Source organism: Ornithorhynchus anatinus, chromosome 3, assembly GCF_004115215.2.
Source record: "Ornithorhynchus anatinus isolate Pmale09 chromosome 3, mOrnAna1.pri.v4, whole genome shotgun sequence".
NCBI classification, from domain to species: Eukaryota; Metazoa; Chordata; class Mammalia; order Monotremata; family Ornithorhynchidae; genus Ornithorhynchus; species Ornithorhynchus anatinus.
The window spans coordinates 21,943,775-21,969,395 of record NC_041730.1 but is presented as its reverse complement, the minus strand read 5'-3'; the positions used below and the strand labels follow the sequence as shown (position 1 = coordinate 21,969,395).

The 25,621-nt window shown below is 51.9% G+C and overlaps 1 protein-coding gene across 3 annotated transcripts in view; it reads right to left on the bottom strand.

Moving 5' to 3' along the window:
* Nucleotides 1-1,893: 1,893 nt before the first annotated feature.
* Nucleotides 1,894-25,621, bottom strand: part of HARBI1 (harbinger transposase derived 1) — a 30,147-nt gene continuing 6,419 nt past the window's right edge. For all 3 annotated transcript variants that reach the window (XM_029060434.2, XM_029060436.2, XM_029060433.1), the window contains exons 2-3: nucleotides 19,406-20,229; nucleotides 1,894-3,745 (exon numbers count right to left, since the gene is read on the bottom strand). In XM_029060434.2, the coding sequence (XP_028916267.1) occupies nucleotides 3,369-3,745; nucleotides 19,406-20,075 (1,047 nt within the window). In that variant the 5' untranslated portion in view covers nucleotides 20,076-20,229 and the 3' untranslated portion in view covers nucleotides 1,894-3,368. The remainder of the gene's footprint in view (nucleotides 3,746-19,405; nucleotides 20,230-25,621) is intronic.

The following is a 25,621-nucleotide window of genomic DNA, read 5'->3' as shown; positions in this document are numbered from 1 at the left end:
GCGCTTAACAAATACCAACGTTATTATTATGTACGCACCTCAGTTGATCTGGGGCCGTTCTGTTTAGACTCTCCAACCAACAGTCACTTCTGTAGTATTTTCCTAGCTTGCTCCGATTACAATGTTTGAAACGATCAAAAGGCTACCTACTGGAAGTTCTGGCTGACTAGACAGTGTGCGCTAAAGTTAAAAAAAATTCACGCAAAACAGAATTTTAAATCCTCTTCAGGGTCGAATCTCCGGGAGCACCGGTGTGGTGGACGGCGGCTCCACTCCGCACATCCCAAGAGTGAGAAGCGCGTGAACTCTTCCCCCAGCCGGCTGCCTGGGCCCGTATACTCATTCAGCCGTATTTACCGAGCGCTTACTGTGTGCAGAGCACTGTCCTAAGCGCTCGGGGGAGTACAGTACAGCAACAAAGAGAGACGATCCCTCCCCACAGCGAGTTCACGGTATATTCTGAGCAAAGCCCATCAGTCCTAGGAGGAAATGAGATTGTTTTGACACGATCCGCTCTTCACGGAGCCGTAAGGTTATTGACCAATTCCTCGGGATATTCTGGGTATTTGCGAAAGGCCGGTTTGATGATCAGCTTCTGGGTCCTTCGGGAGGAAACCAGGTGATGGATGATTTCTGGGATTGACTCCAGGTCGAAGGTTAGCGGTCGGCCAGGACAGGTCAGGCCGGCCAGTTGGTGAGGCTGAGGAAGAACGGGATGCTCCCGGTAAGGGGCAGCTCGGATCAGGATGAAATGTACATCGCCTTGATTCCGTTTATTTGCTATCGTTTTAATGAGATGTTCATCCCCTTGATTCTATTGATTGCTGTTGTTCTTGTCTGTCCGTCTCTCCCCCGATCGGACCGTAAGCCCGGCAGAGGGCAGGGACTGTATCTGTTACCGATTTGTCCATTCCAAGCGCTTAGGACAGTGCTCTGCACATAGTAAGCGCTCGGTAAATACTATCGAATGAATGAATTCAGCCGACCTCGGGCACACAACTTCACAACATTTCCCGGCTCCTTTACAGCTGAGGGTGCTACAGTCAGCCTTCTAACGAGTTGTCGACGCCCCCCCCCTACGCGTCCGCAGTGATCACTCGGCCCAGGCTCTCACCCCTTTGTACGGCTCCCGTTTGGACAACCACCCTTAAAAACACGTTAACCTGTACCTCTGTTCAAACCTCGACGTGGCACCTCTAAATCCAGGTCTGGAGTGGCGAAGGGTGAGACGGGCATTAAAACAAATAAATGGTGGTATTTCTTAAGCGCTTACTACGTACAAAGCACTGTTCTAAGCGCTGGGGGCGTGCAAGGTGATCAGGTTGTCCCACGTGGGGCTCACAGTCTTAATCCCCATTTTACAGATGAGGTAGCTGAGGCACAGAGAAGTCACACAGCTGGCGAGTGGCGGAGCCGGGATTTGAACCCATGACCTCTGACTCCCAAGCCCGGGCTCTTTCCCCTGAGCCCACGCTGCTTCTCAATTAAACTGGATGACTACCCCTGAAGAACTGTCAGTCAAACCAAAGTACTCGGGAGGGAACGTTCCCAGGCAGCGCCTTCCCATCAGCCCAGCGCTTTGAAGTGCACACGTAATAGATGTGAGATAGTTTTCTGAAACCTGTCCAGGGCCATCCCTTCCTCCTCAGCCTTCATTTAACGAGATCGTGACAGCTTCGTTGGGAAACACCTATTGCCCGGTAAAAAGACCGTCGCAGTTGAGATTCAGTGTCAGGCTCCTTATGAAGAGACCCTTTAAAACGTTGCAAAATCTACCCCCCCTTTCTTGATCCGTCGGGTCTAAAAGCCCCAAAGCCCGAGGCAAGAAACGTCCGGGGAAAGCACGCAATAGAGCGGGAAGACCTTACCGAAAAAAAAGATCCTATTGCATAATTAAGGCAAAACTGGAAGTCCTCTTATTTATTCGCCGCCCCCTCCAAGACCCCACTTGGCTTGTGATCCCGAATGCCCCGAGCCCAGCCCGCAGCTTGCCCTCCGTCGGCTGAGCCCGTTCGGCGTAAACAGGAGGCCGAGGCCAGGAAGTCGCAGGCAAGAGTGGAAATAGATACCAGATAATCCATCATAACTGTTTCTCGTCGCGAGGCTGAGTCACCCGCCATTTATCTCCAAACCTCTTCCTTCACCGGCTGTTCGCTTCTCGGCTTTGAGAGTCACCGGACCGAGACCGTCCAAGGGACGCGGGCGAGGTTCCGAGAGACCGTGGGCGAGACGTCGCTTCTCGGGAAGGCTTCCCTTCCGGTCCAGGTGAGAACGCCAGCGGATGCGAACCCAATTCGCGCTTCTTTTATTCCAGGCGGGTTATTTTTAATGTGGAACGACGTTCGAGCAGCCTCAAAAGAGGCGCGCTCCCTGGCCAGCGCTTTCCACTGCTGAGTTTATAAGCAACGTGAACGACACTGGCGCCACTGGGAGCTACCAACCACGTCCCGCCCCAGGGTTCTTCCGCACCTCAACTCGCACCAGGCAGGGGATTTCCTGCACTCCCTCGTTACCCATCCGGGTTCCATTGGCTTTTCCATCCCTCCTCTCCTTCCCGGGAATCCGGAGAGGCGAGGGGACCCGGCAAATACACAACCATCACGGGCCTACGGAATCTGAGGGTGACCTGCAAATTTCCAATTCCACGTTCCTCGGGCATGTCCTGAGTAAAACCAAACATCGTTCCCTCGATCGCTGGACAGGTTCTCCCCCAGGATGCCCTGCTCATTCCTGCTCTTTATAAGGTTAGCTGAACATTTCTTAAGAAAGAAAAGGTAAGGGTGGGAAATTCTAAAGCATATTGGGAAGGTGAGGGGTGGCCCTCTGGTCTCTGCTTGTTTCGGAGCGGATTCTAATCTCAGAGGCAGCCGCCTCCAAAGTCCCATTCGGAAACTCCCTGAATTGGTCGGATGGACTGGAGAGCCAACGCTCGGGGTCCAGCGCTGGCCGTGGCTGCGGGCCAAACTCCGCGAGATGACTTCAAATATACGCGGACGCCGAGATGCCATCGTCCTCCTGGTTACCCACGGCCGTGGGCTCGACTCAGTGCCCGGCGCCGCTTCCGGCGGCGCACCTTCAAATAACCAGCCCCTCAGAAGAGTGGCGATCGAGTGACTGGGAAAACTGCCGTGATGGTTTGGTTACAGAACTGTAGAATGAATGAAGAGATCCTGGCGTACACCAACATCCCCAACCCGGAGAAAGTGTAAATTCATGTCCAACTTCTCAATACCCCATCGAGCTTTTCTAAAACAAGGGCATAGCGGAAGGGAAAGGGGAGGGAGGCGGGAAGTAAAAGGTGGGGAGGGGAGGGCGGCGTTTTCACAGGTCCGTCCTTCCGGAAGGCTCCCCCTTCCTCGATTCCCAGTCTAGCTGAAATGAGTGAGCATCAGTTCCTGGCGGATGCGGTCGGCTTCTGAATCCAGGGACTCCATGTGCTCCACCTCTTCCTCCGGCTGCTCCACGAGACCGGTGACAGGGGAGGACCACACATCCAGCCCGTGCTCCAGGGAAATGTTGTGGAGGACACAGCAGGCCAGGATGATGTGGCTGGATTTCTCTGGCGAGTACTGTAGAGCCCCTCTGGATCCATCCAGGCAGCGGAAGCGGAAACGGAGGGTCCGGAACGTCCTCTCGATCACATTGTGGGTGGCAGAATGGGCCAAGTTGTAACGACACTCAGTGGGGGTTTCCGGGATGGGAAGCGGAGTCATGAGCCAGGTGCGAAGATAGAAGGCGTTGTCCCCTGGGGAAAAAGACCAAAACAGAGAATACACCAGGATTAAAAGGATTCACACTGGATGGGAGCAATCCAGGCACGCGCGCCCGGAGAATGGCAGCAACTCACACCGGGCCATACCGGAGGGTCAGCGGGTGAACTGTACAGGAAGAGAAAAGATGTCAGGCCAGGTCGAGAGGCGGTGGGATGAGACCATGACTGGGATTGAACTCAAAAAAGGAAACAAGCACCGAGAAAGGAAGGGATGCCAATGTCTTAGAGATCGAAGTTTGAAAGAGCCCAGGAATTACAGGCATGTCCAAGAGGAAAAAGACTCAGGGAGCTCCTCCCTCACCTCACCCCACCTTTCCTATCTGCTCCGTCCAACCGCGCTCCACCTCAACCCTCTCCTTTCACGCCTTCCAAATTAACCTTCTATGTGGACTTCGCTCTTGACCCTCACGCCTCTATCCCCGAGCACCTCATGCTACTTCCCCCACCTTAGAGCTTCCTCCCTTCCTCCCCCAATCCATCATCAAAGCCCTTCTCCAACAAGCGTTCCCTGACAGATCCCCAGCATCCCAAGATCAACAACTCATCAGTCACCTCTAGCACTCCGGACTTACTTATCCCCGCCCTCAGCACGTAGGCACACATTTTTCATTTTTTTAAATTGTCATTTTTCATTTCACTGATTCTGTTTGCTGTTGCGTCCTCATTAGAGGGGAAGCAGCGTGGCCTAAGGGGTAGAGCACGGGCCAGGGAGTCAGAAGGAACTGTCTAATCCTGGCTCCGTCACTTGTCTGTCGTGTGATCTTGAGCAAGTCACTTCACTACTCTGGGCCTCAGGCACCGCATCTGTAAAATGGGGATTGAGACCGTGAGCCCCATGTGGGACAGGGACCGTGTCCAACCTGAATTCCCTGTATCGACCCCGGCGCTCAGAGAAGCAGCATGGTATAGTGGAGAGAGCACGGGCCTGGGAGTCAGTAGGTCATGGGTTCTAATCCCGGCTCCGCCACTTGTCTGCTGAGCGACTCTGGGCCAGTCACTTCACTTCTTTGGTCCTCAGTCACCTCATCTGTAAAATGGGGATCGAGACCGTGAGCCCCATGTGGGACAGGGACTGCGTCCAACCCGATTTGCTTGTACCCACCCCAGCGCTTGGTACGGTGCCCGGCACATAGTAAGCACTTAACAAATGCCCTGATTATTATTATGATTATTCAGGGCCTGGCACATAGTAACAGATACCGCAATTATTTTAATTATTAGTCAATTTTAAGTTCCCTGTGGGCACTAGCTGGGCCTCTCGCTTGTTTCGTGCTTAGTACGCTGCACTCCACGGATCCTCGATAAATGCTATCATTACCCTACCCATGAAGTCCGGAGATCCTTCACACAGATGAACGTCTTGGCTCTGACGTCCATCTGATACGCCCACCTGCAAGCTGACTACCAGCGAAAGCCCGAAAGCGCTCGGAAAGATCATCCCTAAAAATAAAGGGCAGCTCCGCCGGATGGGGTTAAGCGCACAGGACTGGCAAAGGGGAGACCAGACTTCCAGTCCCCTGACTTAACTTCACCCCAGATGGCAAATGGGGATTATCGATCACGCCAGAGCCTCTCTACCTCTTAGAAATGTTTGAGGATAAAAAGAGATGAGATACAGCTCTACTGAGTTCTCTAAAGAGAAAGCTGGAGAATCCCTTGGGAGCGTTAGCAATTACATAGTCGTCACGGTGCTTTGTTACCGTGAAGCTGCCCTTTACAGTTCATTCAGTGGTATTTCTTGAGCTCTTACTGAGTGCGAAGCGCTGTCCGGAGTCAGAGGTCATGAGTTCGACTCCCGGCTCTGCCCCTTGTCAGCTGTGTGACCGTGGGCGAGTCACTTCACTTCTCTGTGCCTCATTGACCTCATCCGTAAAATGGGGATTGACTGCGAGCCTCGCGTGGGACGACCTGATGACCCTGTATCTCCCCCAGCGCTTAGAACAGTGCTCTGCACATGGTAAGGGCTTGACAAATACCAACATTATTATTAGTAAGCACTTGCACTGCACTAAGAGTTTACGGTTATTATTCCATTCAGTTCCACCGTGCCCTTTTTCGTTTCGATCATTCTGGAGATGGAGAAACTAAGGCGTGGCTTAGTGGAAAGAGCCCGGGCTTGGGAGTCGGAGGACGGGGGTTCTAATCCCGGGTCCGCCACTTGTCTGCTGCGTGACCTTGGGCAAATCGCTTAACTTCTCTGTGCCTCGTCACCTCATCCGTCAAGTGGGGATAAAGACTGTGAGCCCCACGTGGGACGACCTGATTACCTTGTGTCCACCCCGGCGCTTAGAACCGTGCTTGGCACATAGTAAGCGCTTTACGAATACCATCGTCATCATTATTATTATTAAGGTACACCGGGAGGTAAAGGAGGAGGGCGATGGTTTACTAAATTCATGACACTAAGAGGTAGACAGAGGTAGGAATTATTACTAGATATTATTAGATATTGCTAGATATTATTAATGATAATGTTGGTATCTGTTAAGCGCTTACTATGTGCCAAGCACTGTTCTAAGCGCTGGGGGAGATACAGGGTAATCATTCTGTCCCATGTGGGGCTCACAGTCTTCATCCCCATTTTCCAGATGAGGTAACTGAGGCAGCGAGAAGTGACTTGCCCAAAGTCACACAGCTGACAGGTGGCAGAGCCGGGATTAGAATATTCTGATTGTCTACGTGTCCTTCCCGTTAGGAACAGAGCGCCGAAACAGATAAACCTCCTCAACCCCTAATGCCCTGAGAAGATGTGGAAACGGGCTGTAGAAATATACAGTCGTGAACTGAAATAGCAGATCAACCAAACATGAAACCTAAAATGCTCGACCCGAATAACACTGGGAAAACCCAGAAAGAATGGGAATGCACTGCCTTAATACCACACTGTTTGCGTAGTGAGGGGAATGCTGGTGACTCACCCCAGGAGCCCTGTGAAGATGAAAACGTTGTAAACGGTATCTGAAATGTCCTAAAAATCCAAAATGGAAAAGGCTTAGTGGGCCCCGGTTCGCTCAAAGTGGCTCCTAAAACCAACAGTTGAGGTCCGGGGCTCTGATTTGTCCCTTTCGCCATTTCAACTGAGTTTTCTTTACTCAAAGAAGAAAAAGCCTTGAAATCTGCTGTATCTCACGGATGTCGCCTTCTCACCGACGGGACGAAACGGAGGTTACGGATCCCCAAATTCCTTCCTGTCACCCATCGCCTCCTGTAACCCCCCGTTCTCTGGGGCTCGGCGGGGCTGGCCCAGAGCGGAATCCTGGTAGATATGGACGGGTTTCAGCAGCCTCCTCCGTTCTCCCGCTTCCCGCCTCCTATCGGGCCGAGCAGCAAGGGGGTAGGAGGGCTGGACTGAGCTAGTTGCTGGCCTCAGCTCTGAACAGCCATTTAAGGGGCTCAGCCTTCCTTCTCAACACTAGCCCTGCCAGGCAGGCCAATGATGCAAATATTTCAAACGTGGGCGGGTGAGGTTTTCCGAGCCCGTCAAAACCGGGGAAAGGAGTCACCTTTGGCCCACCCGCACCTGGCTCATTCACAACTTGGCTGCCCCACCGACAGAGACATTGCCCCCTTGACGGAGACAACATTCATTTTTGATGTTCACTTCCTCTAGTCTGTAAGCTCACGATAGGCGGGGAAGGTATCTGCTAATTCTGATTTTTTGTACTCTCCCAAGCACTTAGTACCGTGATCTGAGCATAGAAAGTGCTCGGTAAATACCAGTGCCCGAATATAATAATAATAACGTTGGTATTTGTTAGGCGCTTACTATGTGCAGAGCACTGTTCTAAGCGCTGGGGGAGATACAGGGTCATCAGGTTGTCCCACGTGAGGCTCACGGTCTTCATCCCCATTTTACAGATGAGGGAACTGAGGCCCAGAGAAGTGAAGTGACTCGCCCACAGTCACACAGCTGACAAGTGGCAGAGCCGGGATTCGAACCCATGACCTCTGACTCCCAAGCCCGGGCTCTTTCCACTGAGCCACGCTGCTTCTTTAATAATAATAACGTTGGTATTTGTTAAGCGCTTACTCTGTGCGGAGCGCTGTTCGAAGCGCTGGGGTAGACACAGGGTCATCAGGTTGTCCCACGTGAGGCTCACGGTCTTCGACCCTATTTTACAGATGAGGTCACTGAGGCCCAGGGAAGTGAAGTGACTTGCTCGCCGTCGCACAGCTGACAAGTGGGAGAGCGGGGATTCGAACCCATGACCCCTGACTCCCAGGCCCGGGCTCTTTCCACTGAGCCACGCTGGCTGAACCTCTCTGACGGAATATCAGCCTCCCTCTCTAGACTGTGAACTCCGGTGGGCAGGGACTGGGTCTGACATCTTTACGGTCCTCTCCCAGATGCAAATGCTTGGCATCCCGTAAGGACTCAATAAACACCACTGAGTGATGGATTGCGGATCCTGGTATTGGGGACAGGGGGAGAGGGTCCTCAACCTGGCTCCGCGGCCTGTTTGTGTGGCTCAGTGGAAAGAGCCCGGGCTTTGGAGTCAGAGGTCGTGGGTTCGAATCCCGGCTCGGCCACTCGTCAGCCGTGTGACTGTGGCCAAGTCACTTCCCTTCTCTGGGCCTCGGTGACCTTCACCTGTAAAATGGGGATTAAGACCGTGCGCCCCACGTGGGACGACCTGATTCCCCTGTATCTACCCCAGCGCTCAGAACAGTGCTCGGCCCATAGTAAGCGCTTAACAAAATACCAACGTTATTATTTGTGTAGCCTCGAAACTGCGAGGCTCTCTGGGCTCCGGACTTTTTGACGGTCGAAATGGAGCGGAGGCTCTTGTCCCACCTCTCCCGGCTACGGGGTGACGATTGATATATGATCTGGAAAGTGCTAAGAGCGCAGATGAAGACAGTTAACTATTAGCTGAGTTGACTATTTTACGGATTTCGGTGATCCTATGTCAGCTACTCTTTCTCTTTTCCCTTTCTAATGGCTCCTGGATATGTGTTAGGTAGAGGAGGGGATAGTAATAGTAATTATTAGTATAGTAGATAGTATAGTATTTATTAATCACTTAGTGTGCTGAGCACTGTACTAAGTGCTAGGATACTTGCCACTTGTCAGCTGTGTGACTGTGGGCAAGTCACTTAACTTCTCGGGGCCTCAGTGACCTCACGTGTAAAATGGGAATTAAGACGGTGAGCTTCACGTGGGACAACCTGATGACCCTGTATCTCCCCCAGCGCTTAGAATAGTGCTCTGCAAATGGGAAGCGCTTAACAAATACCCACATTATTATTATTATTATCATTAGGAGAGATTCCTAGAGAAGCAGCTTGGCCCAGGGTAAGAGAGCGAGCCTGGGAGCCAGAAGAATCTGAGTTCTAATCCCAGCCGCGCCACTCGTCTGCGGGGTGACTGCGGGCGAGTCACTTTACCTCTCTGGGCCTCGGTTCCCTCATCTGTAAAATGGGGACCGTGAGCACCATGTGGGACAGGGACTGTGTCCAACCTGATTTACCTATCTCGCCTCCGTCAAACTCGCTCTCTTCCCCTCTTCAAAGCCCTACTGAGAGCTCACCTCCTCCAAGAGGCCTTCCAAGACTGAGCTTCCCCTTCTCCTTCTGCTGCCTCTCTGACCCCCGCTTCACCTCCCCTCAGCTAAGCCCCCTTTCCCTCCGCTCCTCCCCCTCTCCCTTCCCCTCCCCTCAGCACTGTGCTCGTCCGCTCATTTGGATGTATCTTTATTACGCTATTTATTTTGTTAATGAGATGTCCATCCCCTTGATTCTATTTAGTGCTATTGTTTTTGTCTGTCTCCCCCGATTAGACTGTGAGCCCGTCAATGGGCAGGGATTGGCTCTACCTGTTGCCGAACTGTACATTCCAAACGCTTAGGACAGTGCTCTGCCCGAACTGTACATTCCAAACGCTTAGGACAGTGCTCTGCACATAGTAAGCGCTCACTAAACACTACTGAATTGAATTGAGTTATCTCGACCCCAGCACTTAATACAATGTCTGGCACACTGTGTTTAACAAACACCACGAGACACACACGGGAGTTCCTGGGGTTGTGTTATTGGTGCCGCGTTCGCCTGAGTTGCATAAGGAATCACAAAGGGTCAACTGCAGTCCCTGCGCGGCCCTGGAGCAAGAAAGACTGATAATAATAATAATAATAATGATAATGTGGGTATTTATTAAGTGCTTACTCTGTGCAGAGCACTGTTCTAAGCGCTGGGGTAGACACAGGGGAATCAGGTTGTTCCACGTGGGGCTCACGGTCTTAATCCCCGTTTTACAGATGAGGGAACTGAGGCCCAGAGAAGGGAAGTGACTTGCCCACGGTCACACAGCAGACAAGTGGCAGAGCCGGGATTCGACCTCACGACCTCTGACTCCAAAGCCCGGGCTCTTTCCACCGAGCCACGCTGCTTCATCATCTTGACTGATGAAGTGTCAGCTCTACCCAAGTCAGAATCAGAGTCGGGGGTTAACTGGGAAGTGTGGGGACAAATGGCCACTTAGATCACTAACTGATCAGTGGAAAGAGCCCGGGCCTGCAAGTCAGAGGTCGTGGGTTCTAATCCCAGCTCTGCCACTTGTCAGCTGTGTGACCGTGGGCAAGTCACTTCACTTCTCTGAGCCTCAGTTCCCTCATCTATAAAATGGGGATTAAGACTGGGACGTGGGACAACCTGATTACCTTGCATCTACCCAGCTCTTAGAACAGTGCTTGGCACATAGCAAGCACTTAACAAATACCATTATTATTATTATTCACTGATGGCTCAAAATACCTTGAGAAGAGCAAACACTGAGGGGCTTAGCAGGAGGGCTTGGGGAGCAACATCCTTAACCGGCCTCTGTTCTAGTCAGTTACCAAGAAGGTGGCTTTTTGGCCTACTTGGCCTCAGGACGCTCAAGGGGGTTGGCAAATGCCTCGACAAAAAGAAGGACCGTCGGTGACCTGTCGGACCGGCCGGACGACTCTCGGCTCAACTCGGTGGCTCATCCGGCTGAGCTGTAGATTGGGTAACGCGGTCTGGAGAAACAAATGACGGTGAGGATGGGGAGGGCCGACAGCCTACATCATCACAGCCTATAAAACGGCAACGAGGAAGGCAGAGCCCATCCCATCCACCCTCTCCTCCACCCCACCCCGCGGCTCTAATGATCCACCTGGCTGTTGACCTGCCATCTCCCTTTTGCATCCACATCCTGGCACTCTTCCGGCAGCTAACGTAGGGCAACCTCGCTGAGTCGCTCCCTCGACCTTACTCCGCCTCTACGCTTCCTTCAGAAAGGACTAAGGCTAAACGAATCGTCGGGATGAGCGGCTAACGTAGGGCAACCTCGCTGAGTCGCCCCCTCGACCGTCTTCCGCCTCTACGCTTCCTTCAGAAAGGACTAAGGGTAAACCAATCGTCGGGATGAATCCTGATCCAAAATTGACTTCGGCCCTCACCGCCCACATGCCACTTGCCGGCTGGGGAACACTGGGCGTGTCATCTCACTTCTCGACACCGACATCGTCGGCGGAAACCCGTGCGGTACACGGACTGGGGCCGTTCTGATTCTCCTTTATCTTTCCCAGTGCTCAGCGTAGTGCTTGGCTCAGCGCTTCGGACAGCGCTTGGCACATAGTGAGCGCTTAACAAATACCATCACCATCACCACCTAAGTGCGTGACGAACACCACAATTATAGTTATCATTAGGTATGTTGTCGTAGGGCTGTTTCCACCTGGGCCTCGGAAGGGATTTTATCGAACCGGGTTGATAGTTATCCCCGAAGCTGAAAAGGACACACATTCGCCCCTGAGTATTTGCCGGAGAAAAGCACTTCGACCTTGGCATTTTTAAATTATGAACTAGACTATCTTTGGTCCGCATCACTGTAAAGTGTGAATCCTGGGAAAATACTAATGGCCGGAGAAGAAAATCACGGCTACCAACCTTGCCGGGAGTAGGAAACAGTATTTATTAAATGCTTTTTGGGCGCAGAGCACTATGCGAGGAACACATAAGGTCTTCAGGGGCCACCCACTGAAAAATTAATATGAAAATCGTTTGCAAAAGTTAAGCTCTTCCGGGTCCATCCATTCCTTTTACCCCTGTGGCATTTTTTCAGAACAAAGGAGTCCGTCCAACTCAGCCCTGCTCTGCACCCTGGAAGTGAACGGCTGAAAAAACCTGCCTAAAAAGAGCAAAGGGAGCATACGATCCTGGATCCTGGCCTGGGAGTCAGAAGGATCTGGGTTCCAATCCCGGCTCCACCACTCGTCTGCTGGGTGACCTTGGGCAAGGTACTTCGCTTCTCTGTGCCTCAGTTCCCCCATCTGTAAAATGGGAATTAAGACTGTGAGACCCAAGTGGGACAGGGACTATCTCCGACCTGATTAGTCTGTATCTACCCAGTGCTTAGTAAAGTGCCTTGCACATAGTAAGCGCTTAAATACCATAAAGAAACTTCTCTGCCTCCGTTACCTGTATAGAGGGGATGAAGACTGTGAGCCCCATTTGGAACACGGAGCGGGTCCAACCCGACTAGCTTGCATCTGTCCCTGCACTCAGTACAGTGCCTGGCACATAGTAAGCGCTTAACGAAGACTACAAAAAAAAAGATTTGAAGTAGACACCAGCCAAGGTGCTTTGTCAGCTGTGTGACTGTGGGCAAGTCACTTCACTTCTCTGTGCCTCAGTTACCCCATCTGTAAAAGGGGGATTAACTGTGAGCCTCACGTGGGACAACCTGATTACCCTGGATCTACCCCAGGGCTCAGAACAGCGCTCTGCACATAGTAGGCGCTTAACAAATACCAACAGCATTAGTATTATCATTATTAACGCGAATCAGAGAGGAAACAAACTGAGGGATTGGCCACGGACCTCGGATCTTCTCTGGCATCAATTCTTTGCTGCACTTTATTTTGAGGTGTATTAATCCTAGTGGGATGAAGCAAGTGGCATTCTCAAAAAGGCACTCCTGGTTGATGCTGCACCTACGAGGCTGGCTCAGTAACATCAAAAGACTCCCGTAAAAATAAAATAAAAATTAGGCAGGATTGACACTGTGGGATTGCCTGCACTGCCCGTCGACCTCTAATTGCCTAAATCGTTCTGCACCTAAGCTGTTCCAGGTCCCTCTAACACTTCTGAGCTTTCTTCTGAGCTAGACCTGCCAGACCTGCCTAAGCCCAGCCTACCCAGATACTGAAAGGCCGCAGAACTTCTTTTTCAAATTACTTTCTGCCGCGACAAGCGCATTTCCCTGCACTCACTACTATGTTAAACAAATTGTTACTTACCCAAATGACGCTTTAAAAGAAAACGATATTCTGATAAGATTAGAAATGACTCATCCACGAGATGATGGAGACCTAGGGTACTATTGGTGGGAAAGAAATTCAAAAAGCAGGTTGAGGCAGCATTTTCCATGCTGTGGGAGCCAGTTTTCCTCCTCCGTCACTACCCGCACGCTGCTTTCTCCCCACCTTAGGAGACCTGAGCTCCGAGAACTCGGCGCTGGCAACTGGATGGATCACGCCAGGAATGGCAGAGCGAAGCAGAGAGCACTCTCTTGGCTAGCACCTGGCCCTGCTATTTAGCCACTTCAGCAACGCTGACCCGATCATGTCCGAGAGCCCAGCTGAACAGATAATCTGTGGGTGCGAAGGCAGAGTTGAGGGCTCTCCGTGCGTGCCGGGGCCCGTCCTGACTCCGGAGTGCCGTCAGAGGAGCCAGTGGAGCTGAGACAACTAAAAGAACGCCTGCATCTGCTTAGTTCCCCAACTGGGTCGTATCTGAGAGTTTCACTCATTCAGTCGTATCTGTTGAGCGCTTACCGTGTGCGGAGCTCTGTACTGGGCAGTTGGGCGAGGACGACAGAACATAAAACGTACACGTTCTGTGCCCACAACGGGCTTACGGTCTAGAAGGGGAGACAGACATTAATATAAATAAATAAATTACAGATATGCACGTAAGTGCTCTGGGGCCGGGAGGAGGGATGAATAAAGGGAGGAAGTTGGGGCGAGGCAGAAGGGAGTGGGAAAAGAGGAAAGGAGGGCTTAGTCAGGGAAGGCCTCTTGGCGAAGATGTGCCTTCAATAAGGGTTTGGGGGGGGGAGAGTAACTGTCTGTTGGATTCACTCATTCGATCGTATTTCTTGAGCGCTTACTGTGTGCGGAGCACTGTACTAAGCGCTTGGAAAGTTACGATTCGGCAATAAAGACAGAGACAATCCCTGCCCACACCGGGCTTACAGTCTAGAGGGGGGAGACAGACATCCAAACAGGTAAAGAGGCATCAATATAAATAGAGTTATAGATAGATATATATCCAAACAAGTAAACAGGCATCATTATAAATAAATAGAATTATAGATACATCCAGATGTACGTAAGTGCTCTGGGGCGGCGGGGAGGGGGAAGAGCAAAGGGAGCGAGTCGAGGTGACGTGGAAGGGAGGGGGAGCCGAGGAAGAGGGGGCGCTTAGTCCGGGAAGGCCTCTTGGAGGAGGGAGGGCGTTCCAGGCCAGAGGGAGGACGTGGGCAAGGGGTCGGCGGCGAGATGGATGAGATCGAGGTACAGTGAGAAGGTTGGCCTTAGAGGAGTGAAGCGTGAGGGCTGGGTTGGGGTAGGAGAGTGGCGCGGTGAGGTTGGAGGGGGCGAGGTGAGTTTGAAAGTTAGGTATAGGAATGGGGGTGAGGAGGGTGGGGGTCGCTGGGGTCAGGAGGTGATATCTGTCCTCCCTCCTGCATCACCTATGTACTTGGTACTGCTTAACCACTTTGGTATTCACCCCAGCCCCACAGCCCTTATGTACACATTCTTCAACTCTGCCATTTCCCTCCCTGTAACTGATTTTGATGCCGGTCTCCCCCAATAGACCGTAAGCTCCTCGTGGGCAGGGGGGCACGTCCAACAACTCTCTTGTAATGCGCTCGCCCGAGACCTTAGAACAAGGCTCTGCACGCTGTGGCCACTCAATAAATAATAACGTTGGTGTTTGTTAAGCACTGACTATGTGCCGAGCACTGTTCTAAGCGCTGGGGTAGACACGGGGGAATCAGGCTGTCCCACGTGGGGCTCACAGTCGTCATCCCCATTTTACAGATGAGGTAACTGAGGCACGGAGAAGTTTAGTGACTTGCCCACGGTCACACAGCTGACAAGGATTGATTGGCTGAGTGACTGACAGGTAATAAATGCCACTCACTGACTGACCGAGAACCTACCGCACGCAGGGTACTGTCCTCAGAGCTTGGGCAAGTACCACGGAATTAGCAGACACGATCCACGCCCTCCGTAGGAGTTTACCATCTAGCAAGGGAGACAGATACTAAAGTACATTACTGGTAGGAGGAAATAATAGATTATATAAAATACACAAGTATTTTACATAATACGTAAGTATTAAGGCGTTGTGAGTACTTCAGTGCCGACCTGGCAGTTGAGTGAAATAAGGTGAGGAGATTCGAAATTAGACACCGGTGCCAAAACCAACTTTGAGATGCATCTTCCAGCTACTGATCAGGACGTGTAATTGTTACGGTGAAATGTCGCGGGCTGAAACTGCGAGTCGGAGGACCCAAAATAGATCATTCACGACCTCTGGGCGTCTGTCTCTCCGACTGACAGATTTGCCTCTTCCCCTTGCCCAGTGGCTTCTTTCGGGTTCTTTCTCTATTGATGATAATATCTGTACTAATATCTGCTAGGTGCTGTGAGAACCCACTGTGAGAAACACTGGAGTGGATACTGAGAACGGTGCTTGGCACATAGTAAGGGCTTAACGAATACCATCATCCTCACTATTATTATTATGCAATATAATCCGATTGGGCACTGTCATTAATAATAATAACGTTGGTATTTGTTAAGTGCTTACTATGTGCAGAGCACCGTTCTAAGCGCTGGGGTAGACACGGGGGAATCAGGTTGTCCCACGTGGGGCTCACAGTCTTCATCCCCATTTCACAGATGAGGTAACTGAGGCCCGGAGAAGTGAAGTGACTTGCCCACAGTCACACAGCTGACAAGTGGCAGAGCCGGAATTCGAACCCATGGCCTCTGACTCCAAACTCCGTGCTCTTTCCACTGAGCCATGCTGCTTCTCACACTGTCCCACATGGGACTCCCAGTTGAGAGGGGAGGGAAAACAGGCTTGTAATCCCCATTTTATGTAAGAGGAAATTGAAGCACGGAGAAGTTAGGTGATGTCCCAAGGTCACCCAGCGGGCAAGTGGCAGAACTGAGATTAGAACCCAGGTCTCCTGCCTTCCCCAACTGGGCCTTTTCCACTAGGTCCCGCTGCGCTTTATGTCAGGAAGCACCGGGATTAGCATTCCACCAAAGAAAGATGTTCTAATCAGAGGGATAATAATAATAATAATGATGCTTTGTTAAGCGCTTACTATGTACAAAGCACTGTTCTAAGCGCTGGGGGGGGGATACAAGGTGATCAGGTTGTCCCACGTGGGGCTCACAGTCTTCACCCCCATTCTACAGATGAGGGAACTGAGGCACAGAGAAGTAGTTAAGTGACTTGCCCAGTCACACGGCTGACAAGCGGCGGAGCCGGGATTAGAACCCACGACTTCGGACTCCCAAGCCCGGCCTCTTTCCACTGAGCCCCGCTGCCTCCCAAGAAGCAGATCGACAGGGATCACCTTCCTATCCCTCGAGAGCCACACGCTGGGTCCGAAAAGATCCCAAAACCTTTTTCATTGCTTTTTCAAACCTTTTTTATTGCTGCCTCACAAGAAGAGCTATTGTTTTAATGAGATGTTCTTCCCCTTGATTCTATTTATTGCTATTGTTTTTGTCCGTCTCCCCCGATTAGACCGTGAGCCCGTCAAAGGGCACGGACTGTCTCTCTCTGTTACCGTTCTGTACATTCCAAGCGCTTAGTAATGGTGGTATTTGTTAAGCGCTTACTATGTGCAAAGCACTGTTCTAAGCGCCGGGGGGGGGGGGGGATACAAGGTGATCAGGTTGTCCCACGTGGGGCTCACAGTTTTCCTCCCCATTTTACAGATGAGGGAACTGAGGCCCAGAGAAGTGAAGTGACTTGCCCCAAGCCACACGGCTGACAGGCGGCAGAGTCGGGATTCGAACCCATGTCCTCCGACTCCCAAGCCCGGACTCTCTCCACTGAGCCACGCCGTCAGTACAGTGCTCGGCACATAGTAAGCGCTCAATAAATACTACTGAATGAATGGAAGTGTTCGAAAAAAGGAACGAAACGTTAGGTTGCCTTAGCGAGACAGCACGGTCCTAGGAGTCAGCTCACCGTGGGCGCCGAATGTGTCTGCTTATTGTTCTACTGTCCTTTCCCAACTGCTCGGTTCAGTGCTTTGCACAGAGTCGCGCTCAATCAACACGGCTGAATGAATGAATAAATGAATCAGAGGACCTGGGTTCTAATTCCGGCTCCATCCCTTGTCTGCTGTGTGGCCTCGGGCGATGGTGGTGATGATAATAATCGTGAAGCACTTATTATATGCCAAGCACCGCACCCGGCCGCAAGATAATCGGGTCGGACCCAGTCCCCGTCCGTGGGGCGCCCAGCCCAAGCGGGAGGGAAAACAGGTCTCGAATCCCTATTTTACCGTGAGCCCGTCAACGGGCGGGGACTCTCTTTATCTGCTGCCGAACCGTACATTGCAAGCGCTCGGTACAGTGCTCTGCACCTAGTAAGCGCTCAATAAATACTACTGAATGAATTTTACGGACGCGGCCCAGGGAACTAATAATAATAAGGACGGCATTTGTTAAGCGCTTACTATGCGCAAAGCACCGTTCTAAGCGCCGGGGGAGATACGAGGTCATCAGGTTGTCCCATGGAGGGCTCACAGTCTTCATCCCCATTTGACAGATGAGGGAACTGAGGCACGGTGAAGTGAAGTGACTTGCCCAAGGTCACACAGAGGCAAGGGGCAGAGCCGCGATGAAAACGCAGGTCCTCTGACTCCAGGCCAGGGCCGTGCCTTAGATTCACTTCCCATTTGCGTGGCAGCTGTTTTTGGCTCTCAATTCTTAACTTCTCTGCTCACCCAAATCAGGGGATAAAATCAGTCACGGCGGCCATAAGAACGTGTCTTCCCTAAGGTTACCGAAAAAGTGCCCGCTCGCACGGGTGTTCTCTCGCCCCAGAAATGTTCCCCACAACAACTAAATGCGTTTTTTCCACCTGGTGCTTCTGGAGGAATGAATTTGGTCGCGGTTTAAAGTGACGTATGTGAGGAGACCCTCCCCAGCTCCGGGCCACGGAGGCTGCACGGACGGACGCCCCGAGTCACACCCTGCCAGACCCAGCCCGACCCCCCAACACACTTGGATCTCTCTCCCCTCAGGGGGCTCAGCCAAGAAGGCGAATGAAATAAAAATAATAATAATGATAATGATGATGATGGTATTTAAGTGCTCACTACGTGCCAAGCACTGCTCTAAGCACTGGGGTAGCTACAAGGTAATCAGGTTGTCCCACGTGGGGCTCGCGGTCTTGATCCCCATTTTACAGATGAAATAACTGAGGTCAGAAGAGTTAAGTGACCTGCCCCAAGTCCCACAGCAGACAAGCGGCGGAGCCGGGATTAGAACCCACGACCTCGGACTCCCGAGCCCGGGCTCTTTCCACTGAGCCACGCTGCGTCCCATAAGAATAAAAATGGAATTTGTTTTAAGTGATTACTATGTGCCAAGGACCGTTCTAAGAGCTGGGGGAGATACGAGGTAATCTGGTCGTCCCACGTGGGGCTCCCAGTTTTAATCCCCATTTTCCAGATGAGGTCACTGAGGCCCAGAGAAGTGAAGCGACTTGCCCAAAAGCACACGGCTGGCAAGCGGCGGAGGCGGGATTAGAACCCATGACCTCCGACTCCCATGTCGGGGCTCTTCCCACTGACCAGAGACCCTGCTGGGCTAGCAAAAGTGTGTGCCCGCTCGTTCAGCGCTTACTACGTGCCAGGCGCTCTACTAAGCGCTGGGGCGGATACGGGTTTATCAGGTTGGACACAGTCCCTGTCCCACACAGGGCTCTCGGGCAGAGAAGCGGCGTGGCTCAGTGGCAAGAGCCCGGGTTTGGGAGTCGGGGGTCATGGGTTCGAATCCCGGCTCTGCCGCTTGTCAGCTGTGTGACTGTGGGCGAGTCACTTCACTTCCCTGTGCCTCAGTTCCCTCATCTGTAAAATGGGGACGAAGACTGCGAGCCTCACGTGGGACCACCTGATGACCCTGTCTCTCCCCCGGCGCTTAGAACAGTGCTCTGCACATAGTAAGCGCTTAACACCAACATTTTTACAGTGTTACGGGTTCGAATCCCGGCTCTGCCGCTTGTCAGCTGTGTGACTGTGGGCAGGTCACTTCCCTGTGCCTCAGTGACCTCATCTGTAAAACGGGGACTAAGACTGTGAGCCTCAGGCGGGACAACCTGATGACCCTGTATCTCCCCCAGCGCTTAAACAGTGCTCTGCTCATAGTGAGCGCTTAACAAATACCAACATTATTATTATTAGTCTCCACTTTACACCCGAGGTAGCGGGAAGCCCAGACAAGTGAAATGCCTCGGCCCCAGAGCAAACGGGCGGCGGGATTAGAACCCGGGTCCTCGCTCGACCCACCAGGCCACGCCGCCCCTCTGCCCTGAGGGAGCCGGCACGTCCGTCCGACTTACCGAGGAGCCAGCCGTCTTTGGGCATCCCGGCTTCCAACTGAGCGGCGAGGGCCGACCGCTGCAGCACGGCCGAGTCGCGCAGGCTCCCCGGCCAGTGGGTCTCCACGTGCAGCAGCGTCCCCCTGATGTCGCACACCATCAGACAGTTTAACGAATGCAGGCCCTTGCGGTTCACGTAGGAGAGGTCCTCCGCGTTGGGCGCCTTGATCGTCACGTGGGTGCAGTCCAGGACTCCCACCACCCCGGGCATCCCCGCCAGCCCGTAGAAATCGCCCTTCAGGCCCTGCACGGACATCTCGTCCTCCGGGAAGCGGATGAACCGGGAGGCCCGTTCCACCAGGGCCTCGGTGACGTTGGCCACGCACCGGCTCATGGAGGCCTGGCTGATGCCGACGGCGTCTCCCATTCGCGTCTGGAAAGACCCCGAAGTGTAAAAGCCCAGCGCCGCCAGGATCTGGGTCTCCGGGCTGATGGCCCTGGACCGCTGCGTGGGACGGCAGAGGCTCGCTCCCAGGAGATCCACCAGGTAGCGAATGAACTCCCGCGAAAACCCGTACGTGGAGATCAGGTACTCGTCCGTCACGTCGTCCAGTTTGAAGCGATCCAGCGTCCGATGACCCCGACCGTAGAGCAGGAGGTCGCAGTCCAGGATGGTGATGGGCAGAGCCATGGCCGAGGAAGCCGCCCGCGGCCTGCGGCTAACATTCCCCAAGTCTCCCTACGGGCGCGGCCGGTGTCCCGGGACGGAAGCGGACCGGCGCGCGGAATTCGAGTCATTCCTCATTTCCACAGCTCTCCTCTTCGGCCGCCTTTCGCTCTTCTCCCTGCGAAGAATAAAGGAAAATACGAAACGGAGCCTATCGAGAAGCATTAGAATTATAAGAGGGCATTTTCCATGACGTTTATTCAGTTGGAGTGCAGGGAGGTGCAAATTTGGGAAGCTCGATGTATCCCGCTATAGCTCAAATTCTGCCCACCGCGTGGGCCGCCTCTTCAGTCCGGCTCAGCCCGGGGTTGAGCACTAGCTCGGTTGAGCCTGATATTCGTCCTGGACTATATTAATAACGTTGGTATTTGTTAAGCGCTTACTATGTGCCGAGCACTGTTCTAAGCGCTGGGATAGACATAGGGGAATCGGGTTGTCCCACGTGGGGCTCACAGTCTTCATCCCCATTTTACAGATGGGGGAACTGAGGCACAGAGAAGTTAAGTGACTTGCCCAGAGTCACACAGCCGACAAGTGGCAGAGCTGGGATTCGAACTCATGAGCCCTGACTCCAAAGCCCGTGCTCTTTCCACTGAGCCACGCTGCTTCTCCAATATCTTCTCACTGGGAGAGGGGCGTTTATTTTACTCCGGGGCCTTGAAGCGGCCATCAGGTATGAGCAACTGAGACAAGACCCACTAGCCTTTTCAGTCATCCTGTCGTTTTTTAACCGGATTTTTTAAAGTGTTTATTAAATGTCCCAGCTCTCAGTACAGTCCGCGTCCCAAATAGAACGGAAAACTGGTCCTGAATCCCCACTTTACAAATAAGAGAAGCAGCGTGGCTCAGTGGAAAAAGCCCGGACTCGGGAGTCAGAGGTCATGGGTTCGAATCCCGGATCTGCTACTCGTCAGCTGTGTGACTGTGGGCAAGTCACTTCACTTCTCTGTGCCTCAGTTACCCCATCTGTAAAATGGGGATTAACTGTGAGCCTCACGTGGGACAACCTGATTACTCTGTATCTACCCCAGGGCTTAGAACAGCGCTCTGCACGTAGTGAGCGCTTAACAAATACCAACATTATCATTATTAAATAAGGAAACAATTATAATAAACAAATAATAATAATTATTATTAAATAAGGAAACGGTCACAGAGCAGTGAGGTGCTTTAGCCAAGGTCACACAGCAGGCAAGTAGTGACAGGGCCAGGATTAGAACCCAGGTCCTCTGACTCCCAGACCCACGTTCTCCCGATTATGCCACACACTGCTTCTCATTCCTACTGAGGAGAGGAAGTACACCGATTTATGGTATCTCAAACACACCCGACAAGGCACAAATAAACTAGCCCTTTCCACTGCACAGGTCTGTTAGGTAAAACGGAGATCCCTTCCACTGGGACGTCGGCAACAGCGGTTATAAGTTAGGGTGGCTGCTGACGGAGCTCAAAAATGAACTTTTTTACGGTCTTTGTTAAGCGTTTTCATTCATTCATTCGCTCGTATTCATTCAACAGTATTTATTGAGGGCTTACTATGCGCAGAGCGCTGTACTTAGCACTCAGAATGGACAATACAGCACGAAAGCGAGGCATTCCCCGTTCACGACGGGTTATGGAGAGAAGCAGTGTGGCTCAGTGGAAAGATCCCGGGCTTTGGAGTCAGAGGCCATGGGTTCGAATCCCGGCTCGGCCACTTGTCAGCTGTGTGACTGTGGGCAAGTCACTTCACTTCTGTGCCTCGGTTACCTCATCTGGAAAATGGGGATGAAGACTGTGAGCCCCACGTGGGACAACCTCATTCCCCTGTGTCTACCCCAGCACTTAGAACAGCGCTCTGCACATAGTAAGCGCTTAACAAATACCAACATTATTATTATTATTATTATGTACTAAGAGCTGAGGTAGAAACAAGCTAATCGGCTTGGAGATGGTCCGTGTCACCCATGGGGCTCACGGTCTTAACCCCCCATTTTACAGATGAGGTCACTGAGGCCCAGAGACGAGAAGTGGCTTGCCTGAGGTCACACGGCAGACGAGTGGCAGAGCCAGGATTAGAACCCAGGTCCTTTTGACGCCCAGGCCCGGGCTCTATCCACCAGCCGAGGGTGCTTCCCACCTCCTTCCTCGCAGGGCCCAGCAGCCCGGCTCAAAATGGTTTACAAAAAGCCCCAAACTGACATAATGGTACTTGTTAAGCGCTTATTATATACCAAGGACTGTAGTGGATACAAGTAAATCGGGTTGGACACAGTCCCTTCTCCTCACGGGGTTCACCGTCTCAATCCCCATTTTACAGATGAGGTAACTGAGGCCTAGAGAAGTGACGTGACTTGTCCGAGGTCACCCAGCAGACAAGTGGCGGAGGCGGGATAAGAACCCGCATCCTCCGACTCCCGAGCCCGCGTTCTATCCACTACGCCATACCTAAGGCCACACTAGTAATAAGGTGATAGGCAGGTGAATGTGATGGATACCCTCACAAGCCCACCCCTCCCCATCCCCCTTTGATGGGGGCTTTGAGCTTTCAGGCAGCCTTAAACGTTTGGCGGAAACAGGGTCGTCGCCCACCCCTTAATAATAATAATAATGATGGCATTTGTAAAACCATAGCGAAGCAGCGTGGCTCAGTGGAAAGAGCCCAGGCTTGGGAGTCGGAGGTCATGGGTTCTAATCCCGCTCCGCCGCATGTCAGCCATGTGACTTTGGGCCAGTCACTTCACTTCTCTTTGCCTCAGTTCCCTCATCTGTAAAATGGGGATGAAACTGTGAGCCCCACGTGGGACAACCTGATCACCTTGTATCCCCAGTGCTTAGAACAGGGCTTGGCATATAGTAAGTGCCTAAAAAATGCCATCATCGTTATTATTATTATTAAATGCTTACGAGGTGCCCAGCACTGTAGATACAAGCTAATTGGGTTGCCCCACTTGGGGCTCACACTCTTAATCCCGATTTTCCAGATGAGGTCACTGCGGCCCAGAGAAATGAAGTGACTTGCCCAAGGTCACACGGTGGACAAGTGGCGGAGGCGGGGATTAGAACCCACAACCTCTGACTCCCAATCCCGGGGTCTCGCAACAGAGCCGCGCTGCTTCTCTATCACCCTCAACCCACCCCTGAATAACAATAATAATGTTGGTATTTGTTAAGCGCTTACTATGTGCCAAGCACTGTTCTAAGCGCTGGGGGAGATACGAGGTCATCAGCTTGTCCCAAGTAACAATAATAATAATGATGGCATTTGTTAAGCGCTTACTGTGTGCTAAGCACTGTTCTAAGCACTGGGGGAGAGACAAGGTCATCAGCTTGACTCAAGTAATAATAAATACAATAATGTTGGTATTTGTTAAGCGCTTACTATGTGCAGAGCACTGTTCTAAGCGCTGAGGGAGATACAGGGTCATCAGGTTGTCCCACGTGAGGTTCACAGTCTTAGTCCCCATTTTACAGATGAGGGAACTGAGGCACGGAGAAGTTAAGTGACTCGCCCACAGTCACACAGCTGACAAGCGGCAGAGCCGGAATTAGAACCCATGACTTCTGATTGCCAAGCCCAGGCTCTTTCCATTGAGCCACGCCGCTTCTCAATAATGATGACATTTTGTTAAGTGTATATTATGTGCTAAGCACTATTCTAAGCGCTGGGGGAGATACAAGGTCATCAGCTTGTCCCAAGTAACAATAATAATGATGGCATGTGTTAAGTGCTTACTATGTGCCAAGCACTGTTCTAAGCGCTGGGGGAGATACAGGGTCATCAGCTTATCCCAAGTAACAACAATAATAATGACGATGGCATTTAAGTGCTTACTATGTGCCAAACACTGTTCTAAGCGCTGAGGGAGATACAAGGTCATAGACTGTAAATCTGTCAATGGGCAGGGACTGTATCTATCTGTTGCCGATTTATCCATTCCAAGCGTTTAGTACAGTGCTCTGCGCATGGTAAGCACTCAATAAATACTACTGAATAAATGAACTTGTCCCAAGTAATAATGGTAATGATGGCATTTTGTTAAGCGCTTACTATGTGCCAAGCACTGTTCTAAGCGCTGGGGGAGATACAAGGTCATCAACTTGTCCCAAGTAATAATGATAATGATGGCATTTTGTTAAGTGCTTACTATGTGCCAAGCACTGTTCTAAATGCTGGGGGAGATACGGGGGAATCAGGTTGTCCCCAGTAACAACAATAATAATGGCACGTGTTAAGCGCTTACTACGTGCCAAGCACTGTTCTAAGCACTGGGGGAGATAGAAGGTCACCAGGTGGGCCCAAGTAACAATAATAATAATAATGGCATGTATTAAGCGCTTACTATGTGCCAAGCACTGTTCTAAGCTCTGGGGGAGATACAAGGGAATCAGGTTGTCCCAAGTAACAATAATAATAATGGCATGTGTTGAGCGCTTACTACGTGCCAAGCACTGTTCTAAGCGCTGGGGGAGATACAAGGTCACCAGGTGGCCCCAAGTAACGATTATAATAATAATGGCATGTATTAAGCGCTTACTATGTGCCAAGCACTGTTCTAAGCGCTGGGGGAGATACAGGGTCATCAACTTGTCCCAAATAACAACAATAATAATGATGACAGCCTTTGTTAAGCGCTTACTATGTGCCAAGCACTGTTCTAAACGCTGGGGGAGATACAAGGGAATCAGGTGGTCCCACGTAACAATAATAATAATAATGGCATGTGTTAAGCACTTACTACGTGCCAAGCACTGTTCTAAGCGTGGCTCAGTGGAAAGAGGCCGGGCTTTGGAGTCAGAGGTCATGGGTTCGAATCCCGGCTCTGCCCCTTGTCAGCTGGGTGACTGTGGGCAAGTCGCTTCACTTCTCTGGGCCTCAGTTCCCTCATCCGTAAAATGGGGGTGAAGACTGTGAGCCCCACGTGGGACAACCTGATTCCCCCGTGTCTCCCCCAGCGCTTAGAACAGCGCTCTGCACATAGTCAGCGCTTAACAAATACCAACATTATTATTATTAAGCGCTGGGGGAGATACAAGGTCATCAGCTTGTCCCAAGTAACAATAGTAATAATAATGATGGCATTTATTAAGTGCTTACTATGCGCCAAGCACTGCTGTAAGCACTGGGGGAAACAGAAGGGAATCAGGTTGTCCCAAGTAACATAATAATAATGTTGGTATTTGTTGAGCGCTTACTACGTGCCAAGCACTGTTCTAAGCGCTGGGGGAGATCCGAGGTCATCACATGGCCCCCCCTCCCAATCTCATCCCCATTTTCCGGATGACCCTGGCTCTCCCCCAGCGCTTAGCACAGTGTCCCGCACCTAGCAAGCGCTTAACAACGACCACCATCATGACGAGGTCCCTGAGGCCTTGCCCAGAGTCAGGCGGGATTGGAACCCAGGACCTCGGCGTCCCCAGCCCCCGGGGTTGCCCCTGATCGCCCAGTCCAGTGCCCTGCACGTAATAAGCGCTCCATAAATACTACTGAAGGCCCGAATCTCCCCTCCCGCCCCGTTGCTCCTCGAAGG